The sequence below is a fragment of the Alosa alosa genome, chromosome 17 (genome assembly GCF_017589495.1).
Source record: "Alosa alosa isolate M-15738 ecotype Scorff River chromosome 17, AALO_Geno_1.1, whole genome shotgun sequence".
NCBI lineage: Eukaryota > Metazoa > Chordata > Actinopteri > Clupeiformes > Clupeidae > Alosa > Alosa alosa.
In genome coordinates, this window is record NC_063205.1 from 23,909,985 (window position 1) to 23,929,502 (window position 19,518).

The window sequence follows — 19,518 nt, forward strand, 5'->3', positions numbered from 1 at the left end:
CCCGGCAGGGGCGGGGCCTTTCTTCAGCTGGCTCTTCAGCTGCAGCGGGATGGCCACGTCCAGCTGGTGCACTTTCACAGACTCACCGCTACGCTGCTGCTCACACACACACACACACACATATACAAATACAGGGTTAACCAACGTCCAGGTGGTTTGTACTTTCGCAGACTGTGTTTCAATTATACAGACACACAGATGCAAAAAAAAAAAAATCTTTCTTGGTTCACAAGAATGATCAAAAGGTTGGTTTGTTTGTGTGTGTGTGTGTGTGTGTGTGTGTGTGTGTACCTGCAGGTTCTCCAACATCATCTTATCAAGGGCCTGGATGAAATCTTCATCTTCAGCACAGGCAACGTGCTTCAGGCCACCTCCACGAATAGTCACCTCCTATAGAACACACACACCACATTAAAATCCTACTTTTAGGATGCATTTCTACATACTGTATATTTAACACAAGACAATACACATACTTGCTAGAATCCTGACCAGTAACTTCTGTCCTGTTTTTGTATGCGTTTGTGTCTGCATGTATATGTGTGTCCGTGTCAGTATGAGTGAGTGTGAGTCTATGTGAGTGTGTCCGTGTGTTTGTGTGTGTGTCTGCACGAGTATGAGTGTGTCTGTGTCAGTATGAGTGTGTGTGTGTGTGCACACACGTGTGTGAGTGTGTTTATTTGAGTGTCTGTGTTTAGTCTCACATTGTTTTCTTCATCCGTTTCATTCTCTTTGTTGGAGTCAGTCAGGTAGTCGGTGTTCTCCTCTTCCTCTTCCTCCCTCTCTTCCTCCTCATTCTCAGAGCCCTCCTGGAAAGGACACACACACACACACACACACACACAGTTACAGAAGCTGTGAAACTTTATCTCCTGGCCGTAAATAAACTGTAACGTGTTAGGCTTGACAGAGATGCATCGCCGGATTATTGGAGCCTGCCTGCTTTCTTTAACAGCCACCTCTGACTGATGTGTATTGTGTGATTGTCAGATGAGTGATGTGTATCGACACTCATCTGACAATTACACGATACACACTCATCTGCTCATCAGTAATGGTCTGTTTATGTCTCTGGTTTCATTGCTTTGTCTTTCTGCAATCTCTTTCCTCCCTCCCTCTCTGTCTCTTTCTCTCTCTGGTATGCCACCATGACTGAACAGATTTTCTGCAATCTCTTTCCTCCTTCTCTCTCTCTCCCTCCCTCCCTCTTTTTGGTATACCACCATGACTGCACTAACTACTACAAGCGGTAAGAATAACAATGATAAGGATCGTGCAGAAATAGCTACATGACTACTTCATGCTCCTTCAGACGTGAAGTTGAAATGTCATGAAAACACCTGCAAAGGCAGGTGTCTCCTGTATACAGGTGCACAGGAGCTCAAATAAACAGACATGGCATTAGAGAAAAATGAAAACTAACTAACCAACTGTGGAATGCCATGTAGTATTAAACAGAGCGTGAAAAAATACTAAGAGTGATAAAGTAACAACCACCACCACTAAGACTGATGAACGAGCCACCCCTAATCCTCCACATGTCAGTGAAGAACATCAGTCAAGTTTAAAATACTGCACTGGTATGTGGCGACACTAAAACACAACACTTATGAGTAATGAGCTTCATTTTGAAAAGCTCTTCAGGAATGTGTGTGTGTGTGAGTGTGTTTGCCACCAGTGCAATGATCTACAGCACGTGCACACTCTCCCTACGGCCCCGTCTCCCGACACACACACACCAGTTTTTCCCACAGAATTGAATTCCATTTGTGGTGTTTGGTTTGCTGAATTAACTTGAATACAACAGTTTTTAACAAATTAGCACAGCGTGGTTATGATGCTAAGCAGACTTAAGCACAATTTAGTACAACCTGGAAAATCATTGTGTGGTGGTCAATGTTGATATGGTGGTGGGCCGCCACAAATAAGTCAATGTATGGGAAACACTGCACACACACACACACACACACAGTCAGGGGAAGCCCACATGAGTGTAATGAGCATCTAATGCAGGCTTACACAGCATGGGATGAGAGTCAAACCTCACGCACACACACCAACACACACACACACACACACAGCACTGGGGGTGCAATTCGGATTATGAAAAGGAACCAAAAAAAAAAACAAACAAAAAAAACAAAAAAAACAGGCTGGATGAAAAAGACAGATAGTCTGATGGAGGTGTGAGAAAGAAAAATAGAACATGCAGGATGGAACGAGGGAGACTAGAAAAAGAAAGACAGAAAAGGGAAGGGAGAGAGAGAAAGGGTTCCCACTCTAAGGCAAATGTAAAAAAAAAAGAGAGAAAGAAAGAAAGAAAGAAAGAAAGAAAGAAAGAAAGAAAGACAGGGTGCCTACTCTAAGTCAAATGTAAAATTCCATGATTTTTCCCCGACAATAAAACCTGAATTTCCATGACATGAATGGTACAATATACCAACCAATGATTTCAGAGTAGCCGCGTAGCTTTCAGTAATCTTTGAGATGAATAAATGGGCATTGAATAAACAAAGACAGGCTAACCACAATCACTCAAGCAAACAGTAAAGCTAATAACAAGATGTACATCAATCTTTCATGGAAATTTATTTGTATTAATGTATTTTGACTAATACATTTTAAACTGGTACAACAAAATTGCCTAATATTCCATGACTTTGCCTAAAAAATTATAACATTCCCTGACTTTCCATCTCTGGAATAGACTTTTTTAAAATTTCCATGACCCATGGGAGAGAGAGAGAGAGAGAGAGAGAGAGAGAGAGAGAGAGAGAGAGAGAGAGAGAGAGAGAGAGAGAGAGAGAGAGAGAGGGGGGGTGACTGTAGAGACAGAAAAGAGGAAGGGGGGGGGGGGCTTTACCTCTTCCTCTTGCTCGTTCATCTCACTCTCGTTTCCAGACTGCTCCTCGGTATCGGCTCCGCCCTCTTCATCATCATCGTCGTCTTCCTCGTCCAGACCCTCTCCGTCACCCATGGAGCTGGGGCAGCGGCCGTCCTTCCCCATCATCAGGCCTGAGGAACAGGGGCAATTATTATACCACCCAATCTGGGGAGACACCTATGTACACAGACACACACACACACACACACACACACACACACGACACAATCTGGGTACACACCTATGTGTACACAGGACACAATCTGGGTAGACCTCAATCTCAAATTCCATTCAACTCAGGAACTCAGCCATAAAGGTATACTATGCAGGTTTAGGTATTTTTGGCGACTATAGACCTCCCCCTAGACGCAATGTATTTATATTTGGGGCAGCCGTTAGCCTACTGGTTAGCACTTCGGACCTGTAACCGGAGGGTTGCCGGTTCGAACCCCGGCCAGTAGGCACGGCTGAAGTGCCCTTGAGCAAGGCACCTAACCCCTCACTGCTCCCCGAGCGCCGCTGTTGATGCAGGCAGCTCACTGCGCTGGGATTAGTATGTGCTTCACCTCACTGTGTGCGTTTCACTAATTCACGGATTGGGATAAATGCAGAGACCAAATTTCCCCTCACGGGATCAAAAGAGTATATATACTTATACTTATTTTACTCTGCAGTTGTAAATGGCAAACTTATCGTGGCTTGTTCCCCCTGTACACAATGAAAATGCTTTTAATATGGAGGTGAAGGATTAACAACAGGCAAAAACTATCTCCAAAGAGCTATATTTACTGACAAGGTAACATTTCACGTTTCACGAGATGTAATCGGGCCGCTATTCTTGAAGTTGCATGGCTGGTGCTTAGCGACTTGCTACTGCTGTGCTGTACGGCTATGCTAGGTGAACGATTCCCGTATAACAAGTTCATTTACCATCAAATTATATTTAGGTGAAAATCTTGCATAGTGTACCTTTAATATAACCTCTATGAAGCCAATTTGATGGTAAAAAAAAAAAAAACATAGCATAGCCATAGAGCTATGCAGTTAGTGGGTCACTACCGAAAGAACCAGCAATGCAACTTCAAGAATTGCCGACCCCAAGACATCTCGCGAGAATTAAGCGCATTTTGCCTGACATATTAATGATACATCATCCTGACACACACATACACACCTAGGTTATGTCATCGATTCCGTAGGCTGACGTAGGGTCAGGTTTTTTTTCTGGATAACAACAATCTGTTATGATGACTACCCTCTTTGTTTTATTAATTAACAATGAAGTCAAACCACACAGACACACATCAGTATTATTTCTGAATCATACAAGACAGTCCTGTTTTAGAGTGATACATGGACAAACTATGGGAAACATGTGAGGCCGTGTTGGCAAACCTAATCCTTAACTCTTATACAGGTCAGTCTAAAGATTATAGAAATCAAAGTGGTGACAAGACCGGTCACACACACACACACACACACACACACCACTGGGGTGGAGCTGCAGCACATTCTCTCTCACATTCCGAGTAAACATATTAAGACACTGAACAAAAGCCTGCACTTTATCTTTATCAGATGGTGTGTGTGTGTGTGAGTGAGTGAGCGAGGGAGAGAGGGAGAGAAAGAGAGAGTGTGTGCATGCGTTTGTACACACAAACGATTAAAAGGGAGCAGAAAGCGATCGAGACAAAGAGCAATCTAGTAAGGGTCCTGCTACTGCTAGCATTACAGGAAGGAATCAAATATCTCCCTTTCACACATTTAAACACACACACGCACACACACACCGAGGAGGCCTAAGCAGGGTTTCCCGCAACATTTTGCAGTCAAGGCGGCCGCCTTGGCAAAACAAGCCTGCCGCCTTAACTACGTCGTCAAAAAAAAAAAAAAAAAATGTGTTACTTTGTCCCGTTTTCTCCCTTTCATTCCAAACCGTGACCAACGCCAATCTCCCTTCTCCGCAGAACGTATTAAAAAAAAATAAGAAACGCGTCATGAATCGAAAAATAATCTTTACATATGTGATATGCCTCCGAATCAGAGCTAGTGAACGGAGCTGAGCGGTGCAAATATCTCGCTCCTCGTTCTCAAGAATCAGTCAAATCGCGAACAGCCACAGCTCAGTTTAATTGTCAGGTGTGATGAAATGCGTTCATATTCCACTTTTTATGTCATAAACGTGGCAGGCCTATGGAAAGGTTTAGTGGTAGGGTTGTCCAATGATCAAGTTGTCGCTTCAATTTGTGTTTTAATTTATGCGACGCACCGATGCTGGGTTCATCCGTTTGGCACAACCTCATTTTCGTTCTTTTGGCAATTAATCCCGACTGATCCCTTTAGTTAACGTTGCCAAGCTTGTTTGTTGTTGCACTATCAGTGTTGCAGTCTTTTAAAATAAATGTTCTGAGTGAAATATATTGCCGCTGCTCTTAGTTCTTTGGGACCGGAGAGCTAAATTGACCTGACGCGAATTTGACCGGAGAAGCGGCCGAGTAAACAGCCACCTGCTCTCAGCACAGTGTTGATTGGACGCGCAAGACTGACAATAGTCCAGGCCCATCCGTGCCTAGGCGTATGCTTTCTAAATTATTTAGCTAACTCCATCAACGAACTTGGGCTATATGGTCAATATCTTTGAAATTTAACGGTCTTGGTTTTATTAGTGGGCATGCCTCAGACTCGTGGTGTGAGCGGTATGGGGAGCGGAACAGAACGGCCCTCCGCCTCTAATGAAAAGCCAAGGCCAAATTCCATCCATATTACACAAAACTATAAAATTATCTAAACTTCATTCACTCTCGGTGTATAGATCAGGACAGACTTGTGGAACAGGCTGCAGGTCAACAGTCTGACAGCCTGCATGAAGATGAGCATTAATGGTCCAATAGTAAAACAGTGCAATTACCAAAGGGCCATTGAAATGATCTTTTTAGGATGGCTTATAACAATGCTAGTTGTCAGCTCTGCCATAAGTAGTGACTGATCACATTTGCACATTTTGTTGTTTTGCACTTTCTTTTGCACTTGTTCTATAGTTTGTAATAGTCTTTGTTAAAATTGCACAAATATTTTAAAATATTTGTATACTGTTGTATAGTTTGTTTGGTGTTGTTACTTTGTTCTTTGTTAACTGTTATTTTGAGAAGCTGGTTATTTATTTATAATGTAGTGTTTAATAAATATTGTTAAATATACAGAGTCTGTAGTGTATCGCACAAACGCGTCATGAATCGCTCGGGACATCCGACCTACCACCTTGACCAACACATTTCCTGCTAAGTATGAAAAAAGGAAGGGAGTGAAGAGGCCTGACGAACGAGTGTAAACCAGTCCTCCCACAGATGGAGGAATGCTGTCAATCAGGGAGGACAGAAACGAAAAGGTGGCACGACAGGGGAACTCACACGCAGGATGACCCAGACAGTGTACATAACACAAAAACACACACACACACACACACACACACCTGGCCTGAGGGTTTAACCACATACATACAAAGACTTAACACAGACATCGGTCACCACATACAAAGAAACAGATACACACAGACAAACACACACCCTAAACTCTGCACAAACAAAATGCATGCATCAATGCAATGCTATTAGGGGTGAAAATCACAATTATGTACATACCATGTACCAATTCACGGTTTGGTTAATTTTTGGTACAGTAAGCCTGTAAGCACCCCTACCATTCACTAACAATAATGCTGATGCTCAACAAAAACAAGCAGGAACAGTATTTTGGTCAAATGTTTTTTGACGTTAATTGACTAAACTGACATACTGACATTGTCGGCCACCATCATCGGCCTACTACTGATTAGTGTTTAAGACTGCATTCTGCACACACCAACGTCCTGTACCGTAACAATTCGGTGCGAATGTCTACCTTTATTTTACACCCCTAAATACTAATGCAACAAACAATATGACTCATCAAATAGGTAAAACCCACACACACAGACACAGACACAGACACTGCTCTGGGGGCTCCATCACAAGTCATCCTGCCTTGTGTGTGTGAGTTGTAGCATGTACTCCTGCATGCCTGTAAAAGGCTGAGGGATGTTTTGAGTGTGTGCGTGTCTAGATCCAGTCTCATCCAGTCTAACTCTTCTCTCCAACTCTGACCCCTGAAACTCTTCATGCACTCACTGCATTCAATAAAGAGTGCTACGGAACACTGTGTGTGTGCATGTTTCTGTGTTTGCGTGTGTGTCTGTTACACAGTTTGACCATGACAGACATCTGTTCTGTGATGTACCCATTTGGACCATGACCTCTCTCACCAGCTAAGTGACCTGTCAGGTGGCCTCCTCTAGTGAGGTATGTGTGTGTGTGCCCCTCTTACCTAGTTTCACCATGACCTCTCTCTCGAGCTCGGTGACCTGTCGGTTGGCCTCGTCCAGTGAGGTGCAGAGCCTCATCTTGGGCCTGAGGAGCTCCAGGGTGTCGCTGATCATGTAGTCGATGTCGATGGGGAACGGGTGCTCCTTCGTCCACACGTCCAGGCTCTTCTTCCACCAGATGTACCTCTGTACACGCGCACACACACACACACACACACACGCCAGCTTAGCATGACTACATACAATGTCGGGAAGTGGTCCCTGGGCTTGTGTAAACAACATTAGACATTGTTAAGGCCTCAAAGAAGCCGCAGCAATGAGGGGAGGGGAGGTGTGAGTAGCGTGCAATGATCGTTTACTTTCCCAGATCACAATATAAAACGGGTCACAGTGTCACAGATTATGACATATGCAGACATTTGAGTTTGGGCTGTGTTTTCTGACAATGTGATTGTTTTCACCTTCACACATCAATAGAAAAAAAAGTGCAAACACACTTGGACCCAAAGACAAAGACAAAGACACAGACAGACACTGGCACCAGCGTGCAGTTGGTGACCTCTGACCTGGAAGTAGATGAGGAAACAGTCGAGTTTCCTCTTGCTGGAGCCGCGGTCGAAGTACTGGCCGCAGGTGTCGAGCAGTGTGCAGACCAGGCGGATGCGGAAGTGGTGCTCGGGCGGGTCGAGGGGCGAGGCCGTGCCGTCGGGGTTGACCCCGAAGGAGGTAAAGGAAAAGAGGGTGCGGAAGATGACCGCCGACTCCACCATGCGGTAGTTGTAGAGCTCGCCCAGAAACTTGGCACTGCTCACGCGCCGCTGGTTAAATTTGGGCTGATTCACCTGGAGGAGAGGAGAGGAGAGGAGAGGAGGGAGGGAGGGGGAGAGAGAGAGAGAGAGAGAGAGAGAGAGAGATAATAGAGAAAGAGAGAGAAATATGAGAGAGAGAGAGAGAGAGAGAGAGAGAGAGAGAGAGAGAGAGAGAGAGAGAGAAAGAGAGAGAGAAAGAGAGAGAGAAAGAGAGAGAGAGAGAGAGAGAGAGAGAGAGAGAGAGAGAGAGAAAAGAGAGAGAGAAAGAGAGTGAGTGTAAGAGAGAAAGAAAGAAAGAATTAAAAGAGGGGGGTGTGAGAGAGGAAGAAAGAGCGATGGATGAAGAGAAAGAGATTGATAAACAGATAAAGAAGGAGGGAGTGGATCAGGCAGAGAAGGTGGAGGAAGATAAGGAAGAAGGAAATAGAAATGAAGAGAGGGAAGACCTCAGTCCACACACAATGACTTCACCCTCCGGTGGCCTCCCTGAATGACAGGTGACAGATCAGTGACAGTGAGACTATTCTTCAGTTGGACGTCTTCCAGCAGCATGATTCAACTATTCCCTTCTGTCTGCCTCTCTTTAATGCTCTCGCACACACACACGCAGTCAACATGGATGCCACAGTCCTACTAGGCCATTGGTTCAACTCTCCTTCGACCACACACACACACACATTCCTCCTAGGCCATTGGTTCAACTCTCCTTCGACCACACACACGCTCCATTTCCAGGTCGATGTCCTCGAGCATGCACCCAATTCACCCAATTTACCACTAAGTGCAGACAGACACACACACGCACACACACACACACACCTCCATTCCCAGACGGATGTCCTCGAAAGCACTCCACACATTCCTCCTAGGCCATTGGTTCAACTCTCCTTGACCACACACACACACATTCCTCCTAGGCCATTGGTTCAACTCTCCTTGACCACACACACACACATTCCTCCTAGGCCATTGGTTCAACTCTCCTTGACCACACACACACACATTCCTCCTAGGCCATTGGTTCAACTCTCCTTGACCACACACACACACATTCCTCCTAGGCCATTGGTTCAACTCTCCTTGACCACACACACACACATTCCTCCTAGGCCATTGGTTCAACTCTCCTTCGACCACACACACACACACACACATTCCTCCTAGGCCATTGGTTCAACTCTCCTTGACCACACACACACACATTCCTCCTAGGCCATTGGTTCAACCCCATCTACCACGCATCCCGGACGTCCTCCCGGGGCCAATTTGAGGTCGGCCAGCAGGTTGGCCAAGACAGTGGATGCTGTTGTGACTTGACGCCTAGATGTTGACCTGTTACCACCTCAGGTAGCCGACCACGCGTGTATCCAGCGTCCTCCTGGTAGGCCACGAGGCCGGCCAGCAGGTTGGCCACACAGTGGATGCTGTTGTACTTGACGTTCCAGATGTTGACCATGCAGCACACCAGGTAGCTCTTGGTCTCCGGGTCCTGCCAGCAGGCCACACAGTGGAGCTGTTGTAATTTGACGCTCCAGATCATGCAGCACACCAGGTAGCTCTGAGTTCTCGGGTCCGCCAGGACACCTGGGACACCTGGGACAGGACACAGCGAGAGGTGGGGGAGTTAAGAGTGTGAGAGTGTGTGTGTTGGCATGCATCCGGCCAGACACACAAAACCTGAGACAAGACACAGGGAGAAGGGGAGGGGGGCAGTGTGTGTGTGTGTGTGTGTGGACACAGTGGGAGAATGGAGTCAGTGTGTGTGTGTTTGACATTTCTCCACGGTAACTTCCTCTGTGGACACAAAGGTTGTACATGTGTTCGGGCGCGCAAGAGACAATGACAAAAAACAGAACTGCTTGTAGAGCAGCATGCGGATGTACTCCTGCAGCTGGGTGTGTGTGTGTGTGTGTGTGTGTGTGTGTGTGTGTGTGTGTGTACACACCATCTCATGGTGACCTGGGACAGGTTCTTGTAGAGAAGCTAGCAGATACAGTAAGTATATATACTCTTTTGATCCCGTGAGGGAAATTTGGTCTCTTTCTAATAAGGAGACACAGCACTCAAAAAATCCTCCATAGAAATGCATGGGGTTAGTTTGTAACGCCAATATGGCCGTTGTCTACACATATCGCACCCCTTCCTCGGCAAAACGTCGACATGTGAATACATTAAGCCAGTCATGTGCTGTGATGTGAATACATTGAGCCAATAATGTGGTGTGTTGTGAAGACATCGTGCCAATCATGTGTTGTGATCGGGGAGCAGTGAGGGGTAGTAGGAGTCTGTGTGTGTGTGTGTGTGTGTGTACCTTCTCGGTGGTGACCTTGGACAGGTCCTTGTAGAGCAGCTTGCGGATGTACTCCTGCAGAGGCGGCCTCTTCTTGCGGACGGTCTTCTCCATGGGTGGTGGGTTGCAGTAGTAGTAGGCGTTCTCCACCATGGTGACGTAGCGCGCGTCCAGGTGCTGAGCCTGCTTCTTACGCATCATTTGCTCCTGGGGAACACACATCATCATACACCATTAACACACAATCACACACACACAAAATCACACACACACACTAACAATCTTAAGGGGTCAAGAACATATCTCTCACACACACACACACACACACACACACACAGGCCTTAAGGGGCCAATAACACACACACACACAGGCCTTAAGGGGCCAATGACACACACGTTCTTAGGGGCCAGGAACATCATACACCATTAACACACTAAAGGGCACACACACGCCATCCTGGCCAAACCATGGCTTCACAAAGAAGCACACGCAGATTTGCTGAGCAGGCAGCACAATTACATAACAGGAGCACGACTCCACACAAACTTATCATTTTTCAGAAGAAAAGTCACACGCACATAGTGATGCACCGATGTGAAAATTGTGGCCGATACCGATAACCGATATTAATTTTGCTGTTATGGCCGATACCGATATTTACCGATGTCGATATATCTGTATAGAAAACACATTCTTATGATAATCAAATAAAGAGCTATTTTCCAAAATGCATTTTTTAAATAACGCTTCAATAGCCTACCTTAGAACACCAGAGGATTACAATATAATAGAATATATCTGTATTATTTTATATCCTGATATAAAAAAGAGAGAATACTGAATGTCTGATATTTATGACAGCACTTTATGCAGATTAGCCTATAGGTATGGCACACTATAGGCCTACTATTTATATTACAACTCTCCCTCTTTAATTCAGCTGTGTGGTTGAAGCTTGGAAATATTGTAAACAAAGTAGCATAGTAGCATAGTTGGCTAGCTTATCATAGTCTACTGATTGGACTGTTCAGTTTCCCCATGTGTGTTTAAGTTTAAAGGTAATAATACTTGTTTTCCTTGGTACAGGCACTTTTGGGAAACATTGGTATTGAGATGATCAGTCAACTTGAAACCAAGAGTTTTAAACAAATATGTGCAGCATGCTAATGTTGCTAAAGCAGATTTAATAGTAATTTAGCTAGTCGCCTTCTATGAGTCCTTGCTTTCACGATTGTAATGTTTTATTTGGATTGCGTTGGCCGAAGTCAGCCATGGTCCATTGAGTGAGCTGAGAGAGAGCGGGGGCAAAGAGAGGGGTGTTGTAAAATGGTGTTGCGGCTCCTTTAAGAGAGCTCCGTGTGTGTGTGTGTGTGTGTGTGTGTGGGATGCTGGGAAGGAGAGAGATAGAGTGAGGAAGTGTATGTATGCTACTGGAGCAGAGAGTGTGGAAGTTCAAGTTGGAGTCTGTACACAGTGTGAGCGGTGTTACTGTCCGAAATAAAACTCCATAAAGTTCAGCTCGTGTATTTTGCTCATCAGAAATGGGGACCGTGACCCGACGCTATTCTATCTTATAACATCGGCCCTCGAATAACGAATCTCCCCTGCGTTTCTGACTACGGTCTGAAACAAAGCAGGAAAGGTTAACAGGGGGTTTATACGGTTTGGTAAAGTCTACAATGAAAGCAACGTAGGCTATCGCCAAGTAAAGCGGGAGATGTGTGTTGTTTATGCGGCCGCGTAAGCTGCAAAGCACTGCTAGACACTATAAAGGGTGTGTCGGTTCTGCCTTTTCACACCGCGACACAGGTTTGTGGATATGAGTGTTGCGATTTCAGTTTTGAATCGCATATCGTTACAGCCCTATTAAATTCCTATTACGACCATATAACTACATTCTGCCTGATACACAGTTATATTTAGCCTACCGCGAGAGATGTAGTGCTAGGCGTGACATGACATGCAAGCCAGCCATCAACTTGACTGCAAGCAACGCGATACAACGCAACGTTTTGAAAGAACTTTTGTCAGATGCCCAGTGTCATCTTTGTCAGTCTTGTTGCCCTGCTATTTTAAATAAGAAATATGATGCAATAGAAGGGCATATTTAACGGAATCAGTGTAGACAGATAACACGCTTGGATCGCTACACACACGTCAAATACACAGGAATGATTATCGGCCTGTTCACATCGGCCCTATTTTGACATCGGACCGATACTGATGTGTAAAAAAATGACCATATCGGCGGCCGATATATCGTGCATCACTACACGCACACACACATTTTGTTCTTGCACAGGACCGACACACACATTGACACTGATAACAAACACCAGTGTTTCCCCTACAATGTATTCATCAGCGGCGCAGCGCTGCTCCTGGAATTCAAGCGCCACTGCAAAAAAAGTTGCCTAATTTAAAAAAAAAAAAAAATAGACGCAAGTGAACTTCAGGAACAGCTGCCGTTCGTTCAGGTTTCATGTCAACAAATAATAGTAGGCTTTGAACATTGAAGGTAGGGGTGTGAATCTCATGTAAAAGACGATACGATTCGCATCTAGATACATGGGCACGATTCGATACAAGAAAAGATACATGTTCAGAAAAAACGATTCAGTACGATTCGATGTGATGCAATTCGATGCAGTTCAAGAATGGAAAGCATTCTGAAAGATTTTTTATCATTTGCTCAAGGTGCACATTCATTTTATATTATCAGGTCATGGTTGTCTAAAAATGTGTGAATATGATTATCTAAACTGAGTTTTGTTTCATATACTGTACTGTATTGAAATGAAAAAAGAATAGTCTACATTTCAGTCAAACACAGCAGCCAAATACAACATATTTTTTTATAGACTTTATAGATTTTATAGAGTTATATCTGATTGTTTTCATGGAGCTGTAGACTTGTTGAGGTAAGACACCGAAATAAAATAAAACAGTGCTTAAGACACTCTTGGCCTTTTCTCATATAGCCTACAAGAATAAAATAGGCCTATCAATGAACTCTCTGGGTTTATTTTGTTCCAACGGTAGTCTGAGTGAATATGAACAAAATTGGCTAATAATTTGTGCATTGTTTTAGCAAGGGCCAAATTATTATTTAACATTAAGGAAATCCCTTCATCAAACGTAAGGCTATACTCTACAGACCATCGTTGCTGTTTAATGTGTTTAATTTTGCGCTGGATTTTGAAAAAAAAGAGTAAAAACTGTAAAACAAACGACCGAGTGCGAGTTGTCACGTGCTTAAGTTGCAGTAGATGTATGGGTAATGAGGTCATTTGACAACTTCGGGCAATGAATGTAGCCAAAACCGAACTGCATTACCCACAATTCCGTGCCACGTATAGTTTCAAAACCGGACGTGGGATGAACACACTGCTTGGAACAGTAAATGAGAGTCTGAGCGAGCAGAAAAGGTTGTGAACCGATTCGTAACAAGTAAATCGATATAACGACCGGTTCATTTCAGTTTTATTCCGATACGGGGCTTCACGTATCGATGTAGCCGTATCTTACACGTTAAAAACGGATACTGATACATATCGGTTAATTTTTACACCCCTAGTTGAAGGCGCTGTCAGGGATTCCACAGGAGATCACGCTTGTTTGTGTTTATTTTTGAGTTTATTAGCAGACGCAATTTTGTAAAAAAAAAAAAACGTAGGCTACAGTATGTTAACCAGGGAACCAAATTAAACACGCCAGCGAGATAGCTCGCCCCCACCTTCAGTAGCCTATTCCCAGATAAATTCCACGCATTGCTTCGTTTTTGTTTGTGATACAGGCAATGCTTTCAAGCCCTGTGTTGCTAACATACCTAGGCTGTGAAACTAAGGTCTAGCTAGTCTATTGGTGGGTTTAATTGAATTTGAGTAATAGGACACGCAACCATTTACATCTGAGAGTTTCTAATTCCTGTAGAGCTCACCAAAATTATAGATATGATACAAGACACTATGACTGCTATAATCCAAGATAGATTTTCTTCGAGTTTTTGGCCATTTATTTTACCAAATGACATGGGAAACATAATTCATTTCATCCACATATTCTTAGGCACCATGCACAACAACGCTACTAAGTTAGCTTAAAACCGTGAGAATCAAGCAAGCGTCACGGCATTAAAGTGACAGGCACTCAATTCGACTTGCACATTACAGTGTAATGACATGAAAGAAGTTTATATAGTTTATACAGTCCTGTGCAAAAGTTAAGACACCCATGCTGAACTTGACTAAAGGGAGGAACAAAAAACATATTTTGCCTTTTGTCTTAATGCCTTAATTAAAAAAAAAAAACAAGGACATCAATTATTTTTTAATGTATCCTAAATAAATAAATGTTATTATATATAAATGTCTTAACTTATGCACAGCACTGTATATTCTAAATAGTAATAGTTTGTACAGTGGCCTACAGTGTACAGTTGTACAGTGGCTAATACTAATAATGTAAATGAAAAAGGTGAAAGAAAAACATGAATAATCCTGTTCAAGTACTGCAATAATCATGCTTTGTAAATGCTTGTGTTGATGGTTGTGTCATAATTTGTAATCTCAATCTGTCCATTTCTTTCACAAAATCCACCAGAAGTCACCATTTAAGGAGTCATTTTTTCAATCAACATGAATCAACAGCACCGTTGCTGGAAAAAATTCTAGGGTAAACACTGAACACAGCCACACCCTCACACATATGCACATATACACCTGAACAAAACACCCGGCCCAATATTAATTCCCATGACGTGGTTCATGCAAAATGACACCAAACTAAATGCATCAGGGCAACAAACACGACCTTGAGGAGGAGGAAGGACCGATTTGTCCAGCTACGCTGAAGGTTGACCTTATCACACTAATCTGGCAGTGAATAGAGTCAACTATGTCCAGTAGATAAACGAGGGGACTTCCTCGTTAGTCTTTTCCTCATTCATTAACCATCTTGGCTGGTTTCTGGATGTTTAACTTTTGTCTTTTTTCCTTTCTCTCTTGATCTATATTTGCAACCAACCCCACCAACCCCCATTTCTCACTCTCTCACACACACAATTTGTCAAGGTCACCATACAAACACCAGCTACAAGGCTGTGATAACCCCCAAAATGATGGTCAGGGCTGATAAATACACACACACAGCACACATTGTGTTATTTGTGTGTGTTTAGGACTAGAGTACTGTTTGACCTAAGGGGGGAAAAAGTATGTAAATGCCAATGTGTGTTTATGCTATGAATACGAATATAACAAAGACTATGCAAACCATGTGTACTACAGTGTGTGTCAAAGAAATTGTGTGTGCGCGTTTATCCGTTTTAATATGTGTGTGTACTGAAAAGTGTGTCTGAGATAGAAAGTGTGTGTGAGACAGACAGACAGAGAGAGAGAGAGAGAGAGAGAGAGAGAGAGAGAGAGAGAGAGAGAGAGAGAGAGTGTGAGTGAGAGAGAGTGTGAGTGAGAGAGTGTGAGTGAGTGAGAGAGACTGACCAGGAGTACGCTGGTCCTCAGGTGAGACTCTGGTGACCTGAAGAGGAAGCGACCGCAGGTCTCCAGGAGGGTGCAGGCCATCTCGATGTGGTGATGGGAGAAATCAGACAGCAGCATCTGCAGAGGCACAGACAGACACACACACAGGGTTCAACATAAACAATGCCCCGCCAGGTCCCCAAGGGAAAGCAAAAGAGCATGTTTGGCCAGTCGCTGGCCCAATGTAATGTGGCATACAACTTTTCATTTTTGTGTACCAATTCAATCCATCCAATCAATGGTCATTATAAACCCATCAACATCCATTATTTGAGAGAGTGTCTGGAGAGATGTATGTGTGAGTGTGTGTGTGTGTGTGTGTGTGTTGGACCTTCAGGCAGTGCAGTGTGTCTGTTTTGGAGAACATCTTGAACTTGGCCAGCTCTCCAATGAACCTGACCGTCTTGTTCTTGGTCTCGATGTTGATCTGGTCCTTCTTGCGGATCTGAAACGCACCAAAGGCTTGATAAGATACTTGATAAAAGGACTGCCTCGTCTTGTTGACTGTTGTTGTTTTTTAAACCATATTCCCTATAAAGGACACATCATTCCTGCATTTAAACAATTGGTTTTGAGAGTGTTTGTCCATGTCTGTGGAAAGCACATGCGTCTTTGTCTGTGATGGTGTGACAACAAGCACTAAGCCATACGAAGTTTCCCTTCAGCATGAAACTCTATTCAGAGTGCAGTGTTGTTGACAGAGATAACGAGGTGTTTGGATAGAGTGTGACAGCACTGGGGGGTATTCCAAGCATGTGGTTTAGTGACAAACTTGGGTAAGTTAACTCAGAGTAAGTGGTAAACCTCCTACAAGAACCCTATGGCATTGTTTTGTAAGGAGAATGAAGCCATACAGCTCTTTTATTAGAAGGTTTACCACTTATTCTGAGTTTACTTAGCCAGGTTTGTCACTAAAGCACATACTTGGAATAGCCCCCTGGTGTAAAACGATGATGGACATCACAAGAGTGTGACTGGCCACCTCAGTGTCATCCTACATCACAGTTGAAGACATCACTTAACAGCACTTAACAACAGTGACTAATGTTAGATAATATTCATATCAAGCGTGACAAACTTATGTAACATGCTAGTGACTGTTTAGGAAGTTTTATTGTGACATTACTGCTCATGATAAGCATGACTCAGGCACTAATAGTATTTGTGGGTAACTGATAAGATTTGGAAGAAATGAAAGATATGGGGCCTGTACTACGAAGCGGGGTTACTGGCTTATCTGGGTAACTTCGAGAGTAACTTGATCACGTGTGGCGTAACTTCCCGATTAACCCGCACTCATTAAAGGTGGATAGGTTTTAACTGAGGTATGCTGCCATGGCAATTTACGCTGCATCTCAAACCTGCTCCGACCAGGTTATGTTCTTGGTTAACCCAAGGTTTCCGTTAACCACACCCTTTATAAGTACCACCCCTCCACTAACAATTTCTCCCGAGACATGTCGGTACATGGATGATCCATACGACATTGGAGCTAAATCGTGAGGGACTCTCTCGAGGGCAGGGCTTAGGGTTTTAGAGACCGCCAGAAAATATATATAGCCTACCCGGACGATATTTTCTATGAAGATATATATTGTCAGCCAAGGGAATTCATTATCTTTGTCAGATGATCTAGGAAGACGCCTCATAGCAATGCCCGTGACATTGGACATTCATGTATTCCATCGGTGATGCAAGAATACTGTCTGTCCGAAAATAAATCAGACATAGGCCTACAGTATGCTGAAAATCTGAGCAAGAATATCCTAAAATAAATCGGACAGAGCCTTCAGTAGGCCCTTATAAATTAAAATCACAATTTTAACAAACTTGTTGAATTGAATGTCATATTACTGCACCCTGCACATAAAGGCTTCACATTTCCACAGCACCAGAATCCGACCGAATGCCTCCCTCAACCCCCTCCATAATCGGCCTTCCACTATTATTTGCGATGGCCAACTCTTCTGCTACTGTAAAACACGCTGGTGCCTTTCCTCCTACAGTAGTGTAGAAAGACACCTTTTTCTTGTTAGCTGTAAAACAGAGGCCAAGTGAAGGCTATAAGCTAGGCCTACATGTTTTCATAATTAAGAAATATTAATGCAAGCTATAACTATATAAACCTACTATTCTGAATAATGTTTTTGTGTTTCATTTTCACCTGCTGCCATGTGCGTTTGGCAATGGTGTTGCATTTGAAATGTTCACAGGATTAGGCATACACTAAATCAGTCAATGGGGGCTACTTAAACATTCAATTATCCTTATTACTGTGATCTATATGCCCACTTCTGAATTGGGTTGCATCTGTAGGCCTTTCTATGAACTCAAAATAGGCTATTTAATTATTTCTACTCATTTCAGACATTCCGCAAGCTACTAATCCTCCGTAACACAGATTTGAAGAACATGTGGGAATAAAACTTTACTTTTAGGCATTTAGGCTACCCGATCTGCAATACGTTGCCAACAGCCTTGCTTTGTTCACTGACGACGTATTTGATTTTTGTCTTAGAGTGGGTTTTTATTCCTCATAACTTGTCATAATAATTCATCCGTAAAATAAGGTGATCGCGTCATCATTGAAAGTGGTGACTTGCGCTGCAACCCGCCCCTTTTATGTGAACGTGAAACTCCAATTAGGTTAACCCCGGCTCAACAAATCAGCGTCGTAGTACCGATTAACACCACTTAAGATAACCAGGTTTTGTCAACCCTGGTTTAACAAAGTAACCCTGGGTTACATCTGGGTAGGTAAAGCTCCCTTCGTAGTACAGGCCCATGGTCCCATTCAGAGTTACTGTAAGATAACAAGAGTGACAGTGATAAGTAACAGGGTTGACCGTGTGCACTTAAAGGTGATGTTCAGGGTAACGTCACTTCTGTTGACGTTACAGAGAGCTAGCTCCTGTGCAACCGAAACTCTCCCAAACGGGCATCCCGTCGGTGATTTGCTGGAACAGTTTGTTATGTTTTTATGGGCAAGGTTTGCCCAAGTTGTTTTGTGGCTGTTTTTGGAGCCTAGGCTGTCCACGGAGACCGCGTTTTTTTACACTGCATTCGGGGCACAGGCAGCTAGCGGATGGTGAGGTGATGTTAGCTGTATGTGACAAAAAATGTTTTAGCTTACTGTAGAAACCGCGTTACATTGCTTATAGCACCTTAAAAAAAAGCTGGGGGAATACTATGAAGCCAGATTGGTTGAGCATGTTGGGCATAAAGCCTGACGTGCATTCAAATTGTACAATTGAAAGTTTCTGGCTGACTTTCTTTGAACATTTGAATCTGAACAATTGTTTTCTAACCAATGTTCATTGTTCATAAACTACAAACAAAATGGCCACAATCTTTTGCCTCTGCTTGCTGAATTTAAAACACACTTGGGTCACACACGCCTCAGCGTTTCATCAGGGTTTCCCGCAGCACTTTGCAGTCAAGGCGGCCGCCTTGGCAAAACAAGCCTGCCGCCTTAACTACGTCGTAAAAAAAAAAAAAAAAAAAATGTGTTACTTTGTCCCGTTTTCTCCCTTTCATTCCAAACCGTGACCAACGCCAATCTCCCTTCTCCGCAGAACGCATTAAAAAAATAAGAAGAAACGCATCATGAATCGAAAAATAATCAGATTTTATAATCTTT

At 43.6% G+C, this 19,518-nt stretch overlaps 1 protein-coding gene across 1 annotated transcript in view; it reads right to left on the reverse strand.

Annotated features, from left to right (window-relative positions):
• The window catches only part of upf2 (UPF2 regulator of nonsense mediated mRNA decay), a 35,840-nt gene that overhangs the window by 5,678 nt on the left and 10,644 nt on the right, over nt 1–19,518 (reverse strand). Inside the window, exons 10-20 of the mRNA XM_048267594.1 lie at nt 16,210–16,323; nt 15,840–15,956; nt 10,360–10,547; nt 9,412–9,573; nt 8,870–8,912; nt 7,808–8,083; nt 7,244–7,427; nt 2,864–3,015; nt 705–809; nt 292–390; nt 1–96 (exon numbers count right to left, since the gene is read on the reverse strand). The exon at nt 1–96 is cut by the window's left edge and continues 72 nt beyond it. Coding sequence (XP_048123551.1) covers nt 1–96; nt 292–390; nt 705–809; nt 2,864–3,015; nt 7,244–7,427; nt 7,808–8,083; nt 8,870–8,912; nt 9,412–9,573; nt 10,360–10,547; nt 15,840–15,956; nt 16,210–16,323 — 1,536 coding nt within the window. The remainder of the gene's footprint in view (nt 97–291; nt 391–704; nt 810–2,863; nt 3,016–7,243; nt 7,428–7,807; nt 8,084–8,869; nt 8,913–9,411; nt 9,574–10,359; nt 10,548–15,839; nt 15,957–16,209; nt 16,324–19,518) is intronic.